General features: G+C 47.1%; 1 protein-coding gene and 1 long non-coding RNA gene across 4 annotated transcripts in view; one reads left to right on the forward strand and one right to left on the reverse strand.

The window, feature by feature from the left end:
• The window catches only part of LOC125940209 (uncharacterized), a 174443-nt gene extending 155484 nt beyond the window's left edge, over positions 1-18959 (reverse strand). The window contains exon 1 of the long non-coding RNA XR_007463441.1: positions 18714-18959. This is a non-coding gene — a long non-coding RNA (uncharacterized LOC125940209). The remainder of the gene's footprint in view (positions 1-18713) is intronic.
• Positions 139-21522, forward strand: part of LOC119436180 (cyclin-dependent kinase 10-like) — a 70914-nt gene continuing 49530 nt past the window's right edge. For 2 of the 3 annotated variants that reach the window (XM_049655983.1, XM_037702950.2), the window contains exons 1-6: positions 139-302; positions 429-501; positions 595-666; positions 771-873; positions 986-1067; positions 3706-3773. In XM_049655983.1, the coding sequence (XP_049511940.1) occupies positions 207-302; positions 429-501; positions 595-666; positions 771-873; positions 986-1067; positions 3706-3773 (494 nt within the window). In that variant the 5' untranslated portion in view covers positions 139-206. The remainder of the gene's footprint in view (positions 303-428; positions 502-594; positions 667-770; positions 874-985; positions 1068-3705; positions 3774-21522) is intronic. The other variant, XM_037702951.2, reaches the window with a different exon arrangement.

A 21522-nucleotide genomic window follows, 5' to 3' on the forward strand; every position in this document is an offset into this window, starting at 1 on the left:
TAAGCAAAATACTATTAATATAATTTAAATAAAACTGTTTGAATTATTATTTTTGTTGTTTTAATTATGAAATAATTTTACGCAAGATTGTGTTTTTATTGCAGAGGTTTAGTCCAGTCCAATCCAAGTTCAATCCAATTGTTCCTCAGCTTCAGCGCTGCAGTTTGAGTGCTTACACACTTTGTTTATGATTTGTTAAGGTAATCATGGACGCCGGCTTAAATCAAGCAGCGCCCGAGAAACGTGTTGTGTTAGCGTCGTTGTCCACTGGAAAGTTTTTTGAAATCCCAGAGAAGGACATTGTAAGTTTTGCGTATAGTTGTAATGAGTCGTTGTTTTGTGTCGCTGTCCTTTACAATGTTTTATTAAACTCGTATTTGGCGTTGCACGCGTCATGCAATTTTGAAAAACTTGATCTTTTGCTACAGACAGGGCGATGCCGATTAGTTACAGACTTTGAAAAACTGAACAGGATCGGAGAAGGCACATATGGGATCGTCTGTAAGTGTTCCATGCAAATTTCACACGTTTCGTCTCATTACAGTGGACTGTTCGATGCTAGCTTTCAGGGTGCCACGTTTTATTATTTAACAGATAGGGCTCAGGACTTGAAGACTGGAGAAGTTGTTGCAATGAAGAAAGTACGAATGGAACAGGAAAAAGACGGTAAATACCACCGATTTGTGCTGCAGTAGCTTAGTACTAGCCTGTTAGCCTGGCGGTCGAAATTTAGTGCGTTTCTTGCTTTAAGATGCTGAGACCTTTTGCAGGCATTCCTGTCAGCGGGTTGAGGGAGATCAACCTCTTGCTCAATATTCAGCACCAAAACATTGTCAACCTGAAAGAAGTTGCTGTTGGAAAAAGCTTGGAAAGGCAAGTTATCGTGTGTACCTTGGCATCATTATCCTCTGCCCCAATATTTTCCACATTTGGGTTGATATGTATGGTGTTTGTGGGCTTTATGTGTCTGCCTGCGCTGTTCCAGTATTTTTCTCGTGATGGAGTACTGCGAGCAAGACCTGGCAAGCCTGCTAGACAACATGCAAAGTCCATTTTCTGAGTCACAGGTACAGTAAATATTATTGCTCATAGCTCCCGACATCAAACTACCATTGTTACAGAGTCTGCAGCTGTCCATTTAGGCAAAATTAAAAAGAAAATATAGTACAACAACGCAAACTTATTGCACCGGTCTATTTACCTTTAAAAGTGGTTGGAAAGGTGACAATATAGGTGGTTAACCACAGTTGCACTACCTCTAGTGAAAGCAGGACGATGGGCGGCTTTCACAATTTGGGCTATCGGCATCGCTGTCACTTCTCAGCATTGCTGGAGGAGGGACCTTTATTTTTTTAGAGGCTGCTCAGATCGAAAAATTCTGCTTACAAAATATCCATGCGCTTTTGGAAGGAACAGCTGCAGGTGTAAACACTACCGAGGGTGAGCTTTTCGTTGCGCCATAAAAAACTGGGTCCACAAAAATCGGTTGCCAGTCTCTTTAAACATATCCTAGGTTTAGCAACACCATTTTTTTGCATTAAAAATGACGATAAAATTGACCAGGCTGTCATCAGTGCAAAGTGCATCATTTTTTAAAGGAGTATAGCAAAAATTTTGTCTTGCTTTTCTTCTTTATATTTTTCTTTGTTTTGAAGGGGGAGTTGGGGGAGGGGGGTGGCTCATGAAAGGCTGTAACTGTGGTATGGGGTCTCAAATTTTCCAGTGCATACTGATTCGTTAATTACATCTTCGTTTAATGCGACCAGTTCAATATGCATGCCTTTTACATTTTAAAAGTCCACTCAAAGCATCTTTTCATGCTGTGTTTTCTTTTACATGCGATGTTGTAGGTTGTGTTGAGCAGGACTTACTCATGCATTGTGACTATCAGGAGGTAGCGGTCACATGATATCACTTCTGATGCGCACGCCAGTTGGCCTGGTGCACTGCTCACAACCTACACAATGACCATGTCACCAACAGCTGCATACGTGTTCTCTTCTCCATCACTCTGCACTTCTCCACATTCGACATTGGGATAAGCATGGTCCTCTGCTGTCGCCTCTCTTGGGAGCGCAAAGCGAGCTTCTTGTCTTCTGTCCGTCATTATCTATTGAGTGGGCAATGCTCTCATCTTTTGCTAAGACAAAGTGTGTTTTGCAAGTACATACAGGGTGTTTCATTTTAGCTGCACCAAATTTTTAAAAATTGCCTGTGGCAGATAGCACAATTATAATCCTTGATCTAAACTACTCGATTAATTATTTTACGGCACATTTTTCAATCTACGAATTATAGCCGTTGAGTTCGCAAGGCGTATCCTTGGAAATAATTCTCAAGACTGAACCAGTTTTGAGATATTAATTTTCAAAGTGTCCGACGAAATGCATGGGCGTTCCAGGTAACTTTTTGATGAAAAAGCTGTTTTATGTGTTGAAGCATTTATGTTACAAGCTGTTCAAAATCATTCTATTCCCGTGTGCATCTCGAAGAAAAGGGAGTAGTAGAATGTGTTTTTGTTGCATGAATATACTTGGACGTGTGAAATTATGTCTTTGAAGAGTTTCTTTAGTTTGGTTTGTTTCAATGTATCCTGTGTGGGGCTTACATTAAAGCACTAGTATATATAAAAACTTAGGTAATGAAGTTTAGCTTGGCTTTGGAGTGTAGATAATCCTGCGCGACATAAAAATTCTGTCGAGGAATATATGTGCCCATAGGGATTGAAAATAAGTCAAACTGCTTTCTGTTACATGTTTTCAAGCATGTTGATAGCGCTGCTTGGGAATGGTAACCAAATTATTTTAGAATATTTCAGGACCAGTATGACAACTGTGATATATGTTACATGTTCAGTGTCAGCATCTGCTTCAGGAATAACTTCTTCATGGCCTTCCCAATTATGGTCTCCACATGAGCTGTCCAGCCGAGATTAGATGAGATTTTATCACCCAAATATTTGTGCTGGCTTGCATTTCGGAGCGTTATGTTAGATCTGTTAGGAAACGCTGACTTTGTTTTGTTTGTTGTTTACATTGTGAATGTTTTGCCTATATTAATCACCATTTTACAGTCCAAATGCTATTACGCTACTTTGTTCAGTGTCCTTGAAAGTTCAGTTTGATCGCTACGGTCTTTAATCTCTTCGTACAATATGCTTGATACGGTACTGATCTGGGCATACTAACTTGCCCAGATCAGTACTTTGGTAAGCTACCATGGATTAATGAATTAATTTGTTTGCTTGCTTGCTTGTAATTGCTGCAGCCCTTCAGAGCTGTCGCAGGAGTGGGGAGGGGGGGAGTACAAAAATGAAGTAAACTCGATAAAACAGATGGAGAAACAGACGGAAGACGACCAGGATAGGCAGCACTGGCACCCGTTTATTCCGCAGGCACGGCCCAGGCTCAAACACGAAGAAGAACAGGGATGATGATGGCTATATACAAAATGAGAAGGATAAAGTACGTTAAATGTGCTTACACTATACATACTAAAAACAAATTGGAAGTATGTTTCAGGTGGTTTCCTCTGTACTGTTTGAGAAGAAAATATATGCATTGCAGGTTGCTTGAACCTCACTTGCACCACGAAATATTTAGTCACTGCCATAGTTTCTGCACTTTAGTTGTAAAAATGTCTACTACAAGAAATGTCTTAATCTTTGGCGTTTGCTATGTCACCACCTCCTCTCTTACCTTTTAGGTGAAGTGCATCATGATGCAGCTATTCAAAGGTCTTCAGTACCTGCATAAGAATTTCATCGTTCACAGGTCTGTGCGTTTTGCTGTTTCTCCATTGAGGAGCTCTAGAAGCAGAGGTCTGAGTAGGCCTATCTATCAGTCCAACGTGTGTTACCAGTTGTTTGAGGGAACGCTTTAACTAATCATGAAACACAATGCAGTTGAGTAAGAGATAATATATTTGGTAGTGCATTTCAAGTAGGTGAATGTCAAGGTCTGTTTGATAAGCAGTAATACATGGAAATGTTCTAAAATAATTAACTTTATGGTTTAAAAACTTCGGAAGGTATGTTGTAATTGTGAACTTGAAGCCAGATGGGCACACAAAGCATACCTATTCACATTCTGTGGCTAGCATGAGTTTATAGATGTGTTCAAAATGTGTGGCAAAATGCGTTGCTGTTCCAATTAACAATTCTTCATACTGCAAGAAGAAACTATAGAAAAAATTATTTTACTTTCTGCTGCAGTGGGTCCAATAATCACTCATTACTGGAACACATAGTGCTATGACGTGATTACAGTCTTGCCTTAGAGTAACGGTGCAAAAAGACGAAGAACAAGAAGGGGAACACACACACCAACGCTGTGCGTGTTCTCCCTCCCTTGTCCTTCGTCTTTTCGCACTGTTCTCCTGTCATGTATGTACCGACTAGCTCAAGCTTCCATGGTGTTGCCTTAGGATTTTTGAAATTTTTTCATGTTTGCATTTGTGACTCCATTTTCTATATACATTTAGGTATATAGTTTGGGGCCTCACGTATATGCATTTTAATATTTATTGTTAATAAACAGTCAATATTTCAATGCACTTGCTTATGAAAATGCGCTTCAAAGCTAACTATCGTAATGCAGATATTTTGGTCTCAATAAAAAGCACACCTGTTTGCCTTTCACATTCGAAAAGTTCACTCAAAGCATCTTTCCATGCTGTGTTTTCTTAAGTTGAATTCAACTTGTCATGACTTTATGGGTGAATTAGTTATGGTGACTGTTGGTAATAAAAGACATGAAATCTACTGTGGAATAAAACCTCACAGAAGAGAAGAATAGCTAGTTAAATTGGGCTCACAAGGCTGACACTTAATTTAGGAGTGTGCTTTGCATTTTGTAGGGACTTGTTGAATTCAATCTGCTTGTTTCTTTAAGCCTTTTTCTTGCTTTCTTTTGGTTATAAATTTTGACTCGTAGGAGCCAAGCTTCTCTGACTCCTTTGGAGAGGAGGAGGGTTGCGTGTGTGCATGTTACCCTACAGTAAAATTGCAAAAAGAAATTTTCACTCTTTTCAAGTGCTTGTTTATAACTTCACATAAAAATTACTTTAAATATTTGAACGAAAAGAAAGGGAACCGAGGGGCCCGATTTTTATTAATAATATCGTAAGATTAGATTATCTTATGATTAAATGTTTGAGTAATTTCTTCCTCTTTGTTACTATTCAAAACAATGATTAAATATCTTGGGGAGGGATGGCTCAAAACTGGAGCATGCTAGTCTCGGGATGTTTGCTAATAGCAGCAATTTTATGTATCAAAGTATATGTTGTGACTACTATTTCTTGAAGTAAAGGAGCAAAACATAAAAGCAATGAAAATGAGCGCATTTCTGGTAGCACAGAAAAAGTTGAGCTTATTTAAAGTACGCCCTTGCAATTTTTTATTAATATTACATGAATGTCAACCGCGCAGCATGTCAGGCTCCTATAATGGTGAGAAGCAGAGAGATTAGCAACAGTATGTGCAAGCAAGCAAACAAAGCACTCTCCGGTGCAAGCATCATTTGCTATGTTGTTCACATCAAGAGAACACGTGCCCTGCCAGGGTTATCTGTGCAGTCTTGTTTGCTAAAAAGTCGGTGTGAGAATAGCTGTAGATTAAGGTGTTTGATCTGCAATGCACTTTCAATTTTTTTCGTATTACTGTAGCATGTGCATGTGCCAGGAAATAAAGATAAAGAAAAAAAGAAATTTATGGGCACATATGAGGTATTCTAGTAAAAAAGAAGCAGTAGCAATGATTGGAAATACCTGTAGTTGCTTAGTCTGCCTATTTGTGGCGGTGCAGCAATGAGGTATCGTGGATAACAAAGGCAGGATGTGTGCACTCCTGAATCAAAAGGCATAGCAGACAGCATTTGAACTCAAAATTGCTTACACATACTGTCTCCGATCTCATTGCTTGTTGCTGTTGTAAAGCGCTGTCATGCCGTGTGGTCGACACTCGTACATAATTATTTAAAAATTGCAAGAGTTTACATATTTGGTCACAGTTAAGAATGACTATCTTGTGTTCTGTTCCTAAATCTCTAGCAGTATCTTGCTGGTGCTGTAAAACATAGAAACAGTTCAAGACCAGCGTCCTCCCTTTCCTGTTGTCTTTTACTCTGATTTTTTTCTGTTTCTTCCAAAGCACTAGAAATGCATCAGACAGAAATAGTTAGGTGGTATTGATAGCTTTCAGTAGCCCCCTTGGTACATAAGCCATTTAGACGTTGGACCTGTGCTTCATATTTCCAAGATTTTGCATACCTTATAGCATGAAATGATACAGCATCTGATGGGCAAAGTGCACTGACATAGCAATGAATGAATATATATTGATGGTAAACACCCAGTATTTATACGTATGGAAATATGCAAGAGGAAGTCCCAAGGTTAGAAACACCTCCTCCAGTAGTGTAATAAAAAAGTAATGGAGTGAACAGACAAGTAATAAAAAAAAAGGTTTTTAGTTAATAGTTAAAAGAAGCATAAAAATTTGAACAAGCACGAAAAATGATATTAAACGCACAGTTAAACTACAGGAGCACAATACCGATTATTTATTGAATAAAAAGCAATTTCAGCTTTTGTCTAACTAATATGAATAGGCATTATATCTTATCTGTTCAGGTGTAAGAAAATTCCATAAAGAGATAGAGGGTGGAAATGCTCAAGTTGCCATAATTTGTGTTTAGTTTTGCAGATGATATTACTGGGAGAAATGCAAGCTTTAACCCTTTCAGACGCCCCTTCATCCTGTTGATTTTTTTTAAAACTTACTTTCACCACATTTCTTGCATCTTCAGAATCATAGAAAGTGCACAGCTGCAGAAAATATTAAGAATTATTCTTTAGTGAGTTTTGTCCAAGTTTACAGAATGTGGACTCCATGCAAAAACTCACTACAGGAACATCAACTATTTCGTGTATTGAAAAGATTGAAAAGCACTTATCCAGCTACTTGAAAATTATGCCTGGTGCATGATACAGTAGAACCTCGGTGATACGAATCTCGCGGGGTCGCATGAAATATTCGTATCACCCAAAACTTGTATCATCAAAAGATACAGAAAATTAAGGAAAAATGCTTTTTTTTTTACCAGAAAAAATTCCCAATAGTGGAACCCCGTTGATACCTTCCTCGCTGCTGCATTTTCCCGGCTGCTACGTCGCGTTTTCGCGGTCCCGACCTAAATCCTACATTGACGTCCATGTATTAAGTTCCCCTTCATACATCGCCAATCTGTAATTTTCCTGTATCTTACGTTGTGTTAGAATGTGGCGATCACGTAAATTTAGCGGTGCAGCCAGCTTGTATGTTGCAGCAAGCGACCGCCACATTGTAACAAGCGGCACTCACAACATACTTCAACCACTGCTTCGACACTGGCACCCTTCCATCCTCGTGGAAGGATGCCAAAGTCATCTTTATTCCCAAACCCCACGAACCCGTAAACACGTCAAACCTCAGACCAATTTCACTCACCTCATGCATTGGCAAAACTTTCGAACACATTATCCTCAACCGCCTCAAAAATTATATTGAGGACAACAACCTCTTTCCACCAGAGATGGCGGGATTCCGCCGCTTCCTGTCGTGCCAGGACGTTATGCTTTGCTTGAAGCACGACATCTTGACACCCAACCCTACTCACGACACACAAGCAATTGTGGGTCTTGACCTTCACGGCGCTTTTAATAACGTGGATCATTGCGTCATACTTCGGGAGCTAAACCTTCTGGGGGTAGGCAAAAGGATCCACAATTACATTTCCGCATTCCTCTCTAACCGCACCGCGACAATATTTATTGGCGTGGAGCAATTTCCCTACCTATCACCTTGGGAGCTTTGGCACGCCCCAGGGGTCCGTGCTATCTCCCCTGCTCTTCAATTTCACCATGCTCCACCTTGCACGCTCCCTTAAGACCATCCCAGGGCTGAACTTCTCCCTATACGTGGACGACATCACCCTCTGGGTCACAGGTGGCTCAGACGGTGAGATTCAAGACGTCCTGCAGGTCGCCGCCGATAAGGTGAAGGCCATTGCGGAACGCATGGGTCTTGTCTGTTCCCCCGAGAAATCGGAAATCCTTCTTCCCGCCCACACCGGCAACCGTAGACACACTCCTGACATCCACATCCTCCTTGGCAACAAACCTGTCCCCAGGGTAGAAAAGCTCAGGGTTCTCGGTCTGCATATTCAGCGCAATCGACACAACACGCACACCCTCCAGACACTCCAATCCACCGTCAACAACACTCTCAGACTGCTCGGCCGCGTGTCCAACTGACACGGTGCTCTGTGGCGAAATGATCTTCTCAGACTAATACACCCCTTTGTCATCACAAAGGTAACTTACACACTCCCATACTTGCACCTTCTCAAAAAGGAGACTGACCAGGTCAACACCTTCCTTCGTAAAATCTATAAATTCACCCTAGGCCTCCCACTACGCACGTCCACAGAACGGCTCATGCAGACTGGTACCTTCAACACCCTCGACGAGCTCGTGGAAGGCCATCTCACCTCCCAACAAACCCACCTTTCCAAATTGAAAACCGAATAGCACATTCTCAACTCCTTAGGAATTTCTCCATCATCTCTCACTCACCCCGAACACACCATACCACATCACATACACGCGAATTTCCACATACCACCACTCCCTAAAAACATGCACCCTATACATCACATCCCACGCAGGAGGCAAAGGGCCAAGGCTCTACACAGAAAATTTTCCAATTCAACCGACGTGCTCTATGTCGACGCTGCTGAATATAGCACTCGCTCCAAATATGCCCTCTCAGTAATAAATTCGCACGGCCAGTTAGCTACGGCCGCCTCTGTCTATGCTTCTTCTCCGGAGGAGGCGGCCATAGCCCTTGCTTTCGCTATTCCAAATTCCTCCATCATTGTCAGCGACTCATAAACAGCCATCAGCAATTTCGGAGCGGGCAGGGTGTCAAGGCAAGCCCTTTTGCTAACCCTCTTTTGCCCTCCCACACAAGACGTAGGCCTGATTTGGACCCCAGCACACGCGGGTCTCGCCGGCAACGAGGTGGCTCACGCCAGCGCCCGAGGATTAACGGACCGGGCGCGGGCATTAGGTGAGTCGCAAATCGTTGCTTTCGAGAGGCCATTTTCCGCGCGAGATCGCCTTCTGACATTCCACGACATCTGTACACATTATACACTCGATCGTCTGACATTTCCTCCCTCGGCACGTAATTCTCCGCGTAAACGTGAGATCCTGTGGCGGCAGCTACAGACTCGCACCTTTCCCTCCCCTCACTTTCTACACGTCATTTACCCTTCTCTTTACCTGCTCAGCGGCCAAGGCCAATCTCATTCCCTAACACTCATTTCCCCCTCCCCTTAATAATTTAATTACTAGTGAGGAGCAGTGGGGGGTTGCCTTGCGCGCAGCTCCAGGCCCGATGTTCTGGAGGCCATCCTGGGGTGGGCTGAGAGGGTAGCGGAGGACTACCTCGAGTAGACCCCTTCCCCCCTCTACCCCGCTGCCCCTTTCCTTGTAAAAAGGATAAAGTTGTTACTACGACTACTACTTCAAACGATCTGCGATGTTGACAAAGTGCGCCTAGTGCCGGATAGGTTAGTATGCGCTGTGCTTTCGACGTTTAGTTCGCGTTGAAGCGAGAGGCAGCCGCTGCTGCCGCATTTAGGCCCGTGATGTTATCGGCGCTCGGGCAAGCGTCGTTTACGGTTATCACGCTTCACCAGTTGCGCTGCGCCAGCCGAGATGCCATCCCCGCTTCAACGCGCGCGCCGTCGGCTGCTATCTTCGGAGCATGCGCAGAACCATCCTCAACCCGCGCGCCGCTTTGAGCGGCTGTCTGCGAACATCGGCGAAGCGGCGTGGACGCATTTCTTCGCGCGCGACGCATTCCCGACGCGCGAATGGGTCAGGAGCGCGGTGTAAGGGCCCATTCACACGTGCGACTAGGCGAGGTCGCGCGACCAAGCTAGTCGCAAAGCGACCAGTCGCAAGTAGTCGCAAATGGTCGCTTTTCTCGAAATGCGACCATTTCGGGCCAGTCGCTCACTGCTCGATTTTTCAGTCGCGCGACCGCAGTAGCAGAACAGCTGAACCAATCAGATGCGAAGGAACAGGACGTCCGTATAAGCTGACGCTTATTTTACGCGGCGATGACATTTCAAGCAGACGTGAACGGCATATCGTCAGACATTTCGGTTTAGCGACTCGTCGGTCGCATTTGTAAGTGTGAACATCGTTCGTCTTGAATAGTTTTCCGGTCGCAATCGGTCGCGCGACCTCGCCTAGTCGCAAGTGTGAATGGGCCCTAAAGCGCGAGACACGCGGTGCGATTTTGCGTGCGATCCGTCGTACGACGCGTCGGAGTCCGACTTGCCGCACACGACGATTTGGGACACATGGTACGAACGACGTGCGATGCGTAGCTCCGCCCACAACCGGCGGCTCTGCATGGACGCTCGGAATACTGCGGAACTTCGCAGAGTGAAAACAAACGTCTTTGCACAGTTCTCTAGTTTCGCACAAACGATCACAATAAAAAACGCGTCTGTGCGAGCAGCGTAGACGTGTTTCCGCAAGGCCGCGTCCGCAGTGTGGGCTCCGTCGACAGCCGCTGATGGCTAGGAGCTAGCTGCCAGGTCTAGCTCGCTGGGCCGTCGAATCCGAGACCGGTGTCACTTGCGACACGGCCGCTTGTAGCTCGCAATAAACCTCCTACGTTGGTCAGCACAACGTGTACACAGTTATGTCGCGCTTAAATTGCAACACATTTGATTTTATCGGCGCGGACGGAAGCGAACGATCAAGCCAGGCGAGCTTGCGATCGCTGGGAGACGGTATATAGGCCTATCTCGCTGGCCGTCGGATCCGGGGTCGACAGCCCTTGCGATTCGTCCGCAGCTCGTTATAAAGCGCCCATATTCGTCAACATAATCAACGTCTGAACATTTATGTCGCTCATAAGTGGCAATACAATTAGTTTTCCCGACGCCGTTGGTAGCGATGAGAAAACACGCCAGTCAGGCGAGCCGCTTCGCATAGACGACTGCTGTGGCGTCTGCGCTGACCGCTTCCGAATCGATACCACGTCAAAGATTTACTACTTCGCGCAACGTTTTATAACATGCACAACTTTGAGTTCACTTCATTCTATAGGTTATTTCGTGTCAGAAACAAAGTGTACCCGATTTTTGTGACGCCGTCAGCGGTAGAGGCCAGCGCCTCGACCAGAAAAAAAAAAAAAAAAAAAAAAAGCACCGGGACGATCGGAGCGCTTGCTCGCCGACCCTGCCCCGCCGGCTTTACCACGGTGTCACCATGACGTACACGCTGGCGGCGCTGTCATTGGCCGCAGCCGTCCGACCGATCGCGCAGTCGTACGACTATATCCAACTAAAGTCCCTATATAAGAAAAGTACCGCCATCTACTCTTTCCTCCGCCGCCTCCTCTTCCAAAGCGCTTGCTTTATTTCTTTACTTTTTGCTTGCGAAAGCCAAGTCGACGGTGGCGCACCTAGAAAGTCCACGTTGAAACTTTCAGGCCGGGTGCGCACCGCCGCCGGCGACTGCGCAGAGGACTTTCAACATGGCTTTGAGGCGGAAAAAAAAGAAAATATAAAGAAGTTAAAAGCACGCGCTATCGTCGCCCAATCGGAGATACGGGAGACAGAGAAGCGGCGTTTATCAAAGGATGGCGGTACTTTTCTTATATAGGGACTTTATATCCAACAAGTTGATCGCATGCGGCGGCGGCGATCCGCCGCCGCCTGCAGGAGAATATGTTGAAAACTTGTTGAGTGCGGCGGCCGATGCGGCGCGTCGTACGACGGATCGCACGCGAAATCGCGTCGTGTGTCTCGCCCTTAACCGCCGTATTCAACAAGTTTTCAACATATTCTCCTGCAAGGCGGCGGCGGATCGCCGCCGCCGCATGCGATCAACCTAAAGTCCCTATATCGGAAAAGTACCGCCATCCTTTGATAAACGCCGCTTCTCTCTCTCCTGTATCTCCGATTGGACGATGATAGCGCGCGCTTTTCACTTCTTTATATTTTCTATTTTTCCGCCTCAGAGCCATGTTTAAAGTCCTCTGCGCAGCCGCAGTCGGCGGCGGCGGCGCGCGTCCGGCCTGAAAGCTTCAACGTGGACTTTCTAGGTGTGCCACCGTCGACTTGGCCTTCGCAAGCAAAAAGTAAAGAAAAAAGCAAGCGCTTTAGGAGAGGAGGCGGCGGAGGAAAGAGTAGATGGCGGTACTTTTCTTATATAGGGATTTTAGATCAACCTGTTGGATATAGTCGTACGACTACGCGAACGGTCGGACGGCCGCGGCCAATGACAGCGCCGCCAGCGTGTACGTCATGGTGACACCGTGGTAAAGCCGGCGGGGCGGGGCCGGCGAGCAAGCGCTCCGGTCGTCCCGGTGCTTTTTTGTAGCGTTAGCTACACTGGCCTAGCCAAGCCCGTTTCGCGCGGCACATCAAGAGCCGTGCTGCGCATGCGCAAGGATCAGTGATGTCACACGGCTTGCGCACTTCTCGCGCACTCCGCCGCCGCCGCGCGCGACTCACCGCCGCCGGTCTGCGCATTCCAGAGGAGTGACGTCGTAGCCGTGGTAGACGCACTGGCGCCGGCGCGCGCTCGCTGTGCAGTCGCCGTCTGAGACTGCGCTGGAGCCGCTGCGCTTCTGACTGGCGTTTGCCAGTGTGGTATAGCCATGGAGAAGGAGAGCGCAAATGCTGCTCAACAGCGCAGAAGAACGGAGAAGCTTGACTCATCGGATCCCGAAGTAGTTGCCTGGCAATTAGCGGTTGAGCGTAGGAGGAATGAACAGAAGAAGGCTAAACGTGCTGCGGAGACACTGGAGCAAAGGGACGAACGTCTAGCAAAGCGGCGTCGCCAGGAGGCTGAGCGACGTGCCCGACCACCCCTGCAGCAACAACAAAACGCCGTCGATGACGTCAAGGCTCGCCGATCGACTGAATATACTGTGAAACTCAGCGAAAGCGCCAGTGCGACTCGGACCTTCAGCTGAACCTTTGCTAACGCTACGTATATCCTGGCATAGCCGAGCTAAGCCACTGCAACTATTTTTTTTTCCTGGTCGAGGCGCCGGGCTCTTTGCCGCTGACGGCGTCACAAAAATCGGGTACACTTTGTTTCTGACACGAAATAACCTATAGAATGAAGTGAACTCAAAGTTGTGCATGTTATAAAACGTTGCGCGAAGTAGTAAATCTTTGACGTGGTATCGATTCGGAAGCGGTCAGCGCAGAAGCCGCAGCAGTCGTCTATGCGAAGCGGCTCGCCTGACTGACGTGTTTTCTCATCGCTACCAACGGCGTCGGGAAAACTAATTGTATTGCCATTTATGAGCGACATAAACGTTCAGACGTTGATTGTGTTGACGAATATGGGCGCTTTATAACGAGCTGCGGACGGATCGCAAGGGCTGTCGACCCCGCATCCGACGGCCAACGAGCTAGGCCTATGTACCGTCTCCCAGCGATCGCAAGCTCGCCTGGCTTGATCGTTCCCTTCCGTCCGCGCCGATAAAATCAAATGTATCGCAGTGTAAGCGCGACATAACTGTGTGCACGTTGTGCTGACCAACGTAGGAGGTTTATTACGAGCTACAAGGGGTCGTGTCGCAAGCGACACCGGTCTCGGATTCGACGGCCCAGCGAGCTAGGCCTGGCAGCTCCTAGCCATCGGCGGCTGTCGACGGAGCCCACACTGAGGACGCGGCCTTGCGGAAACACGTCTACGCTGCTCGCACAGACTCGTTTTTATTGTGATCGTTTGTGCGAAACTAGAGAACTGTGCAAATACGTTTGTTTTCACTTTGCGAAGTACCGCAGTATTCCGAGCGTCCATGCAGGGCCGCCGGTTGTGGGCGGAGCTACGCATCGCACGTCGTTCGTACCATGTGTCCCGAATCGTCGTATGCGGCAAGTCGGACTCCGACGCGTCGCACAACGGATCGCACGCAAAATCGCACCGTGTGTCTGCCATTTCGGCGCCGGGCGCGTCGGAAGCCGCCGGTAACATTAGACAGTTTTAGTTTAGCGTGGTTACCGGAATAGCGGGCGTACCGGAATAGCGGGATCGAAGTGCGCATGCGCAGAACGCTAACCGACCCATACCGTTTACCGTGCGCACGCTATTTCTCAGAGTTAACAGAGAGCTTTAGCTTGTCCGGTAATCGGGTAGAAGCGGGCGGTCGGGGCGTTGGGGCGTGTTAGCGGAACCGTAAAAGTGAGCAGCCTGTATGGTGCTGTCACCTGGTGGCGCAGAGCTCAAACTGACAAAAACAGCTAATATTGCAGTAACCAAGCGTATTCTACTTCGCTGCTGGTGTAAATTTTCGGCAGTGGCGTAATCGTGTTGCTGCCGAAAATTTACATCAGCAGCGAAGTAGAATACACTTGGTTACTGCAATATTAGCTGTTTTTGTCAGTTTGAGCTCTGCGCCACCAGGTGACAGCACCATACAGGCCGCTCACTTTTACGGTTCCGCTAACACGCCCCCCCGACCGCCCGCTTCTACCCGATTACCGGACAAGCTAAAACTCTCCAACGTTACCGTGGTGTACGTAGTGTACGTAAAACATGGCGGCGGTCCCGGTCGCGTATTTCTATTTGCGCCCCCGTACAGCGCTCGACCTGGCGCCGCGCTGCGCCGCTCGCGCGTACCACGTTTCTAGGTGGTTGCTTTCGCCGACGGCGCTCGAACGCAATCATATGGTTCGCATGCTTGCAAGCCTGGCAAGTATGGCTGTGTGGCTGAATGGTTACGGCGCTCGCTTCGGGATTGTGCGTATGCGGGTTCGAATCCCGCCCTGGTTAGATTTTTTTTTCATATCACGCTTTTTTTCCTTTTGTTTTCCTGTCTTTTTGCCAGCGCGGTCGTTTGAACCCCGGCGCCACGGCGGAAGCCGTGGTGCCGGGCGCCGACGCGAAGCGGCGGTCGTTGGGGTGTTGCGGAGCGCAGCGTAGCAACACCCCAAATAAAAAAATACTGCTCCAGTCAGGTAGACTGCTCCCTCCCTGATAGTGAGATTATATTTGGATCATCAAAACAGTGATGATCCCCTAACAGCAGTCACCCCCAACCCAGCGTGTTCTCCGTCAACGCCTCCTCCGTTCCAACGGCGGTGGCTAGAAACATGGTACGCGCGAGCGGCGCAGCGCGGCGCCAGCGGTCGAGCGCTGTACGGGGGCTGAAATAGAAATACGCGTCCCGGTCGCCCGCTTCGAACTGAATTTGGCGTTGTTTTTGTAGAATTCACTTCGTTCGTAGCGAATGACTGCGTAAACGGCTTTTGCTTAGTCTCATGCCGCTTCGCCGAGAGTGTTATGGCTAATCTTGAGGAATTTTCGTTTTCGCGTTTCGAACGCGCCTTAGCCTAACGAGATAAATTTTTTCTGAGATGCGAGCGCCATCTGTCGCTAAAGTCGGGAGATAGGCGCGACGACGGCATATGGCCTCTGAGATGGGAGGATTTCGGAGGCTATGGTAGACAGCTTGTGCTGCTTGTCTGTTTCGTTGCAGATCGACGGACATGTGAAGTAAAAATACAACGCGCTCCTGGCTTCCATTGCGCTGCCTATCGCACTTTCCGGACGCACACACACATAGAATTAGGTGCCCTGTGTATGCGAAATTCAAGGCGTAATGGAATAAAAACTCTCTTTCTACAAAGTATCGTTTGCGGAACGGTAACGCTATTTCCCGTAAGCCCGCTATTACGCTAACGCTAAACTAAAACTGTCTATTGGCTGCGCCGGTGCGCCCACGTTTTCGCCAACGTGACGTAGCGTACGCGCGCGCGTTACGTACTCCAGCGTTGTCGTCGAGCGAGATGGGATGTGCGCGCGTGACACCGTAATTTAGTTAGTATGCCTATGCTTACAAGTTTATACGGCCAATAAAACTACTATCCTTACTTCATGCAGCTGTTTACTAATTTGCTATCACAATGGTTGCTTCGCCTTTCGATCGAAATGGCGTTTTTTTTTTTTCGCGGTCCCTTGAAAAACGTATCAACGGGGAAATCCATGTGTGCTTTCTTCTTGCCTAAATCGTCAACGATCGCCTTCTGGAAGGTGTAAAAGTGCGCGCACGTGATCTCACGAATGTTTTCGCACGCCGCTGAACGCCTGAGGACGTGCAGGGAGCGTTTCGGCCGTCGTGGCTGCTGCCATGGTCGTGGTTGCTCAAGCAGTCCTCGTCGTCTTTCTCTCTGGTCAAAGCATCAGCTAGGGTGTGATGTGGTCCGGCCTGCTCGATGTGGGGACCAATGAGAGATTGCGCAGCCGCGTGACGTGGCCGGTTGCTTGGCGACTATGGATGCCGCCCAGATCCCACTGTGCCGGCTTGTCGGTGCCGGTCGCACCGCTGGCTCGGCCGCTGCCGCCGCTGTTGCTCACGCGTTCGTATGATCTGCAGTGGCGCGGCAACACGTTCATAACAGCCGATTTTTTTCGTATTGAGAGCAATGTATTTCGGCCGGGGACTGTTACGAATTCGTATCACACCGAAATTCGTACCAGCCGTGATCGTATCACCGGGGTTTTACTGTATTGTGAAAAACAACGGAAAAAATGAACCCACTACATACAACATACTGACACCAAGGAAGAAACACCCAACCGTCTGCCTTCCCACTCATTTTGCTAAAACATTTACATCTTATCCAAAATTGCAGCACAATTCCAATCATAAGTGTTTCAAGATATAAGGACACATTTGAAATCTCATTACTTTCATAAGTGCTCTTGCTGTTGATGCACTCTGAAGGGGTTAGTATTCAAGTTGGCAAAATTAGGAAGTACTATAAGAATGGTGGCGAAGAACCCTGAAGAGTAAAATGCGAGTGTGGTATAAATGTAAATTAGAAATTGGCAAAATGCTAAATTCTACAAAAATGGGGTAAGAAGGTGGCGTTTGTAATTTTTTTAAAGCCCAGTATCAACAGAGTATGTTTCCCGCAAGAAGTAGTGCTACTGTAATTGAGGGGATTATGTAGAAATGTACACTCGGGGTGAGTGTAGTTATGCTAAAACACATCCTAGATTTTAGCAGCATGCTGATATGAATTTTTGTCACAATTTGAAGTGATGTTGAAACTTGTGTCAACTGTAGCTCATAGAAAATATGCATAATAATTTAATAAATTACCTTCAGAGTTGACACCAATGGAGAGAGTAGTTTATATCAGGGGTTCTCAAGCATGTTGCTCCCAGGGAACCCTGCTAACCCTCATCAAGTGCCAAGGAACCTCCCCCCCCCCCCCCCCTTCGAGCAAAGATGCTAGGCGTAGCGTGCAACAGGTTTGGGGCAACAGTGGAGGTGGACAGGCTATTTTGATGGCGGCGTGCAAACTGGGTGCAGTCGTCATGACCCAAGACCCGAAAGCATCGCAACAAAGGCATGCCGATAAAGAATGAGTTTTCAGTGCATATCGCACAGGCAGACTTATAACCTTTCATCACAAGACGTCTTAGAATTAGTGCCGGCTCTGCTTTACGTACTGTAAAACCTCGTTAATTCGGATTTGAAGGGGCCAATAGAAAAAAGGCCGAATTAACCTAATGTTGAATTATTGCGGGTATTAAGAAAATAGCAAACAAATACCTTGTACATCAAGCCGCTTTTATTTACTGAATGAATCGGCAAATCCTGTTTCTAATTTGCACAACATCAGTGTGGAAACTGCAATTCTCGTCATCTCGTATCTGACTAGCGCTCGCAGCGCGGCTGACGCGCGTCTATATCTGAGGCATGCTTTTCACTACCACTGTCACATTTTTAAACGTGTAAGCATTTCTATGCTTACGCAACGAGATAACTGTCCGTGCGTTAGTCCGTCCATCTCTCGTGTTCAAGATAGAGCCCGCAGCAGCAAGCGACTTTACCTTCGTGCTGCCTGGTGCTTAATTTTCATTGGACCACCAACGTCCTACAGATGTCGACCAGATGACCGAAAAGGGCCATTCGAACAACCCCAGGACATACGTATAAACCTGTGGATCACCTTTGAATGTCTATGGGATCGTCCCATGAGCGTCCTTATGGGATATTGGGACGTGTTATGGATATTGGGAAGTCATCGAAAGATGTTTAAATATGAATATTTCTTATTGCATCATCCCGAGTGCGTCCTAAGGACAGTTTTGTCAGGATGTAGGACGTTTCTGGGAAATCTTGTGTTAGAAGTCATCGAAAGAATGTTTGTGGGACATTTGTTTGTGGGTTTAGGACATCCACAGGATGCATATTGATCATAAATTAACATAATAGGGACATTCCTCAGAATGTGCCCTAGCCGCGCTCAGCAAGCCTGCTGCATTTACCCATATACCACTAACAAAGTAAGCTATGTATAGCTTGCATGTCCTGACTGATTGTTTATACTATGTTTTGATTTAATGCATTTTTATAAAGTTATACGTAATGTATTAGTTTACTGTAGCAGAGAATTATATGCATTAGTGCTTAGCTGCACTGTGCACATAATTCCCTGCTATGTTAAACTATTACATAGAACTTAATAAAAATGCATTAAATCAAAACATATAGTACAAACTATATTCAGTCAGAACATGCAAGCTAGACTTTTCTGTGCGAACAGGAACAAAGCTTCAGAACTAAGTTCTGCAGTCTTCTGAATCATTTGACAATACAGTTAAACCTGCTTATAACGAACCTCGATATAACGAATTCCTGGATATAACGAAGTTTTTCTATTCCCCGCCGTTACTCCATAGAAGCACATGTATTTGAGACCTCTACGTAACGAAGTGGCAACGGGAGACCCCCTCGATATAACGAATTTTCCCCGCCGACAACCTAGAGATTTCGCCCCAAATTTTGTCATTCTTGCGCGAGCAGCAACCGGAAGCACACGCTTCGCCGCGACGGAATGCGGACGGAATGCGAAGCGAGCGCACATGTGCGAACGTGTGCGAAGCGGGTCTGCATCCCTCGACCCGGCGATCTTGCCGCCGCGGGCGTGACCTTTCCACCTCCCTTCATTCAACTTTGATCCTGCCGCTTGCTGCAGCTGGCCTAGCCTGCCAAGCCGGTACTCTCCTTTTCCAGTTGTTGCCGACGTGCTGGCAGACGCTGTGACACATCACACTCGATGAGCGCGGACACGCGCTGTCAAACGCTGGCGGCGTGTGGAAGCGCCCCTGCAGAAGCGAGCGAAGTGACCTTCGTGCTGTTGTCTATCGCTTTAACGCAAACTGAGCGCCAAGAACACACAGCACGCACAAAGCTACCAGCCGCCGACGCACCTACACTGCCTAGACTTTGCCCCAACAGCAGATCGCTTTCAAGATACGGCCCGCGCGACCGCGCGCCGCCGCGCAGTACGCAGTTGATGCCAGAGTACAGTACAACGCCGCCCGCTACCCCCCCCCTCTCCCCCCCCCCTTGCTCCCTCGCCAGTGCCTCGAGCGCAACGGAAGGCGCGCTTCCTCCCTGCTTTTCTTTCGTGCGCGCGCGAGATTTGGACGCGGTCGTCGGCTCCCCCACCACATACAGCATACGGCGCGCGGCGACTGCGTTATCGCACTTGGACTTCACACCGAACATCTATGAGCCAAAACCAATTTAGGGCTACAACGCGTCATAGACACCATCTTTAGATAGCAAATACGGATCTCAAGGGCCGTACTTTTGCTGGCGGAAACCGGAAATATGTCATAGTTGTCGCCCCCGGCACTTTGGGCGGCCAATGCCATCGTCAAGCCACCGAGCCAAGCGACATGAAAAGTCAAAATGGCCGCTCGGGCCGGCGCGGGGTTACAGTTCGCAACGTACGATGCGGGAACGGTCCCATAGTTGCGACGCAACAGCGGGGTTACCAATGCATTGGGTTCTAGGCAGCTGTGCCAGGACTGGCCGAAAACGACGTAACAGCCTGGAAAACGCAGCACCCGGGAACGTAACAGCGGGGTTCTACTGTAACAATATACGACGCTACAACGCCATCGTGACGCTCGCTCATGGTTTCCGATGCCTCGCGCTTGTGCGAAACGACACGCGTCCACGCATCCAATACCTGGTGTGACATTCCAAGGATGAGTGCTTCGACGAAAACGGAAAACGGGTGCGCGTTACAATCGAGGGCGTGATAGAATCGAGTAAATACGGTAAGCGTTTCTTTTTCGAATTTTCGTGCCGAACCTGCATATAACGAAATCCTCTTTATAGCGAAGTTTTTCGGGAATTTGTCAATTTCGTTATATCCAGGTTTAACTGTATTGTAAAAACATTTATTTCAATAAAATGGCAGCAGGAAGATCACAAGTTCAAATGCATTGAGCAGTTTTCAGTAAAGCACATCAATCCAAACAAATAGGACTCAATAATTTGATCATACAAGCTCAGCCATTAGAGGTTATGACGCAACATGGCCAGTAAAAGAGTGCAGCAATTAAAAAGTTTGCAAATGCACTTTGGCTAGCTAGAAAACTTAAGAACTCGTGGTGAGGCCACTATGGAAGTTATGAGGCTTGCTGCCGGCTCACTTCAGTGGTTGCAGGCACATCAACACAAAATGTTCTGAAAAATTCAGATATGCTAGCCACTAAGGTAGTTACTAGAGCCTCTCTGCAGACCGTGTTTAGTAGTGACACACACTAACACAAATAATGCTAAAGATGTCAACTACTGTCACAACTACATGGCCTTAACGAAGTTACTTGAGACTAGATCAGCTGCCATATGGTCACCCATTCACAGTGCAAATGCGCTCTGTATTGATGACAAATTCTGGTAAAGGTCACCAGAGCAAACATTGACACTTTCGAGTAGTGATGAGACAATTCCAGTTGAGCAAATATTTTGCAGATGCACTTTGGCCAGTAAAAGGACTTTAAAAGCCCTCTGTAAAGGTGGGGGGCACAAAGGAAGTTAGTGGGAGGCCACTGCGGGCTGGCTCACTTTGGCGTTCGCAGGCACATAAATGCAAAATTTGCTGAAAAAGTTCACAGGTGTCTTAGCCATCAAGAAAGTTGCTCCAGGCTTTCTGCAGGCTTGCTTCAGTGGCCGCACACAGTAAAAAATTAAAAAAAATTTGAGATCATTTGGCTTTAATAAAATAACTATTATTTCAGCAGTTACGGTACAGGCGCAAACACAGGTACAAAAGCAGTTACTAGATGCTTGCTTCAGCACAAAACCAAACTGAGTTCACAGCTACTAGAAATTACAAGATACTTGCTGTGCTTCAGTGGTCACAGACAAAAATTCACATTACTCTAAGCACGATAACGGAAGCTGAATGCGGCGTTCCATGGTCGCAGCCAAATACTGCTGAAGAGGTCACAGGTACGTTGGCAACTACACATTTAACTGAAGGCTCGCAGCAAGCTCGCTTCGGCGGACACAGAGCCAAAAACGCATTGTATGAGTTCACACATATCAAAAGTGAAACGCAGGGTTTTGTGTGGGCTTGTTTCAGTAGTCACACACAAATTCACACTAAAAAT

This window comes from Dermacentor silvarum, chromosome 1, assembly GCF_013339745.2.
Source record: "Dermacentor silvarum isolate Dsil-2018 chromosome 1, BIME_Dsil_1.4, whole genome shotgun sequence".
Classification (NCBI taxonomy): domain Eukaryota; kingdom Metazoa; phylum Arthropoda; class Arachnida; order Ixodida; family Ixodidae; genus Dermacentor; species Dermacentor silvarum.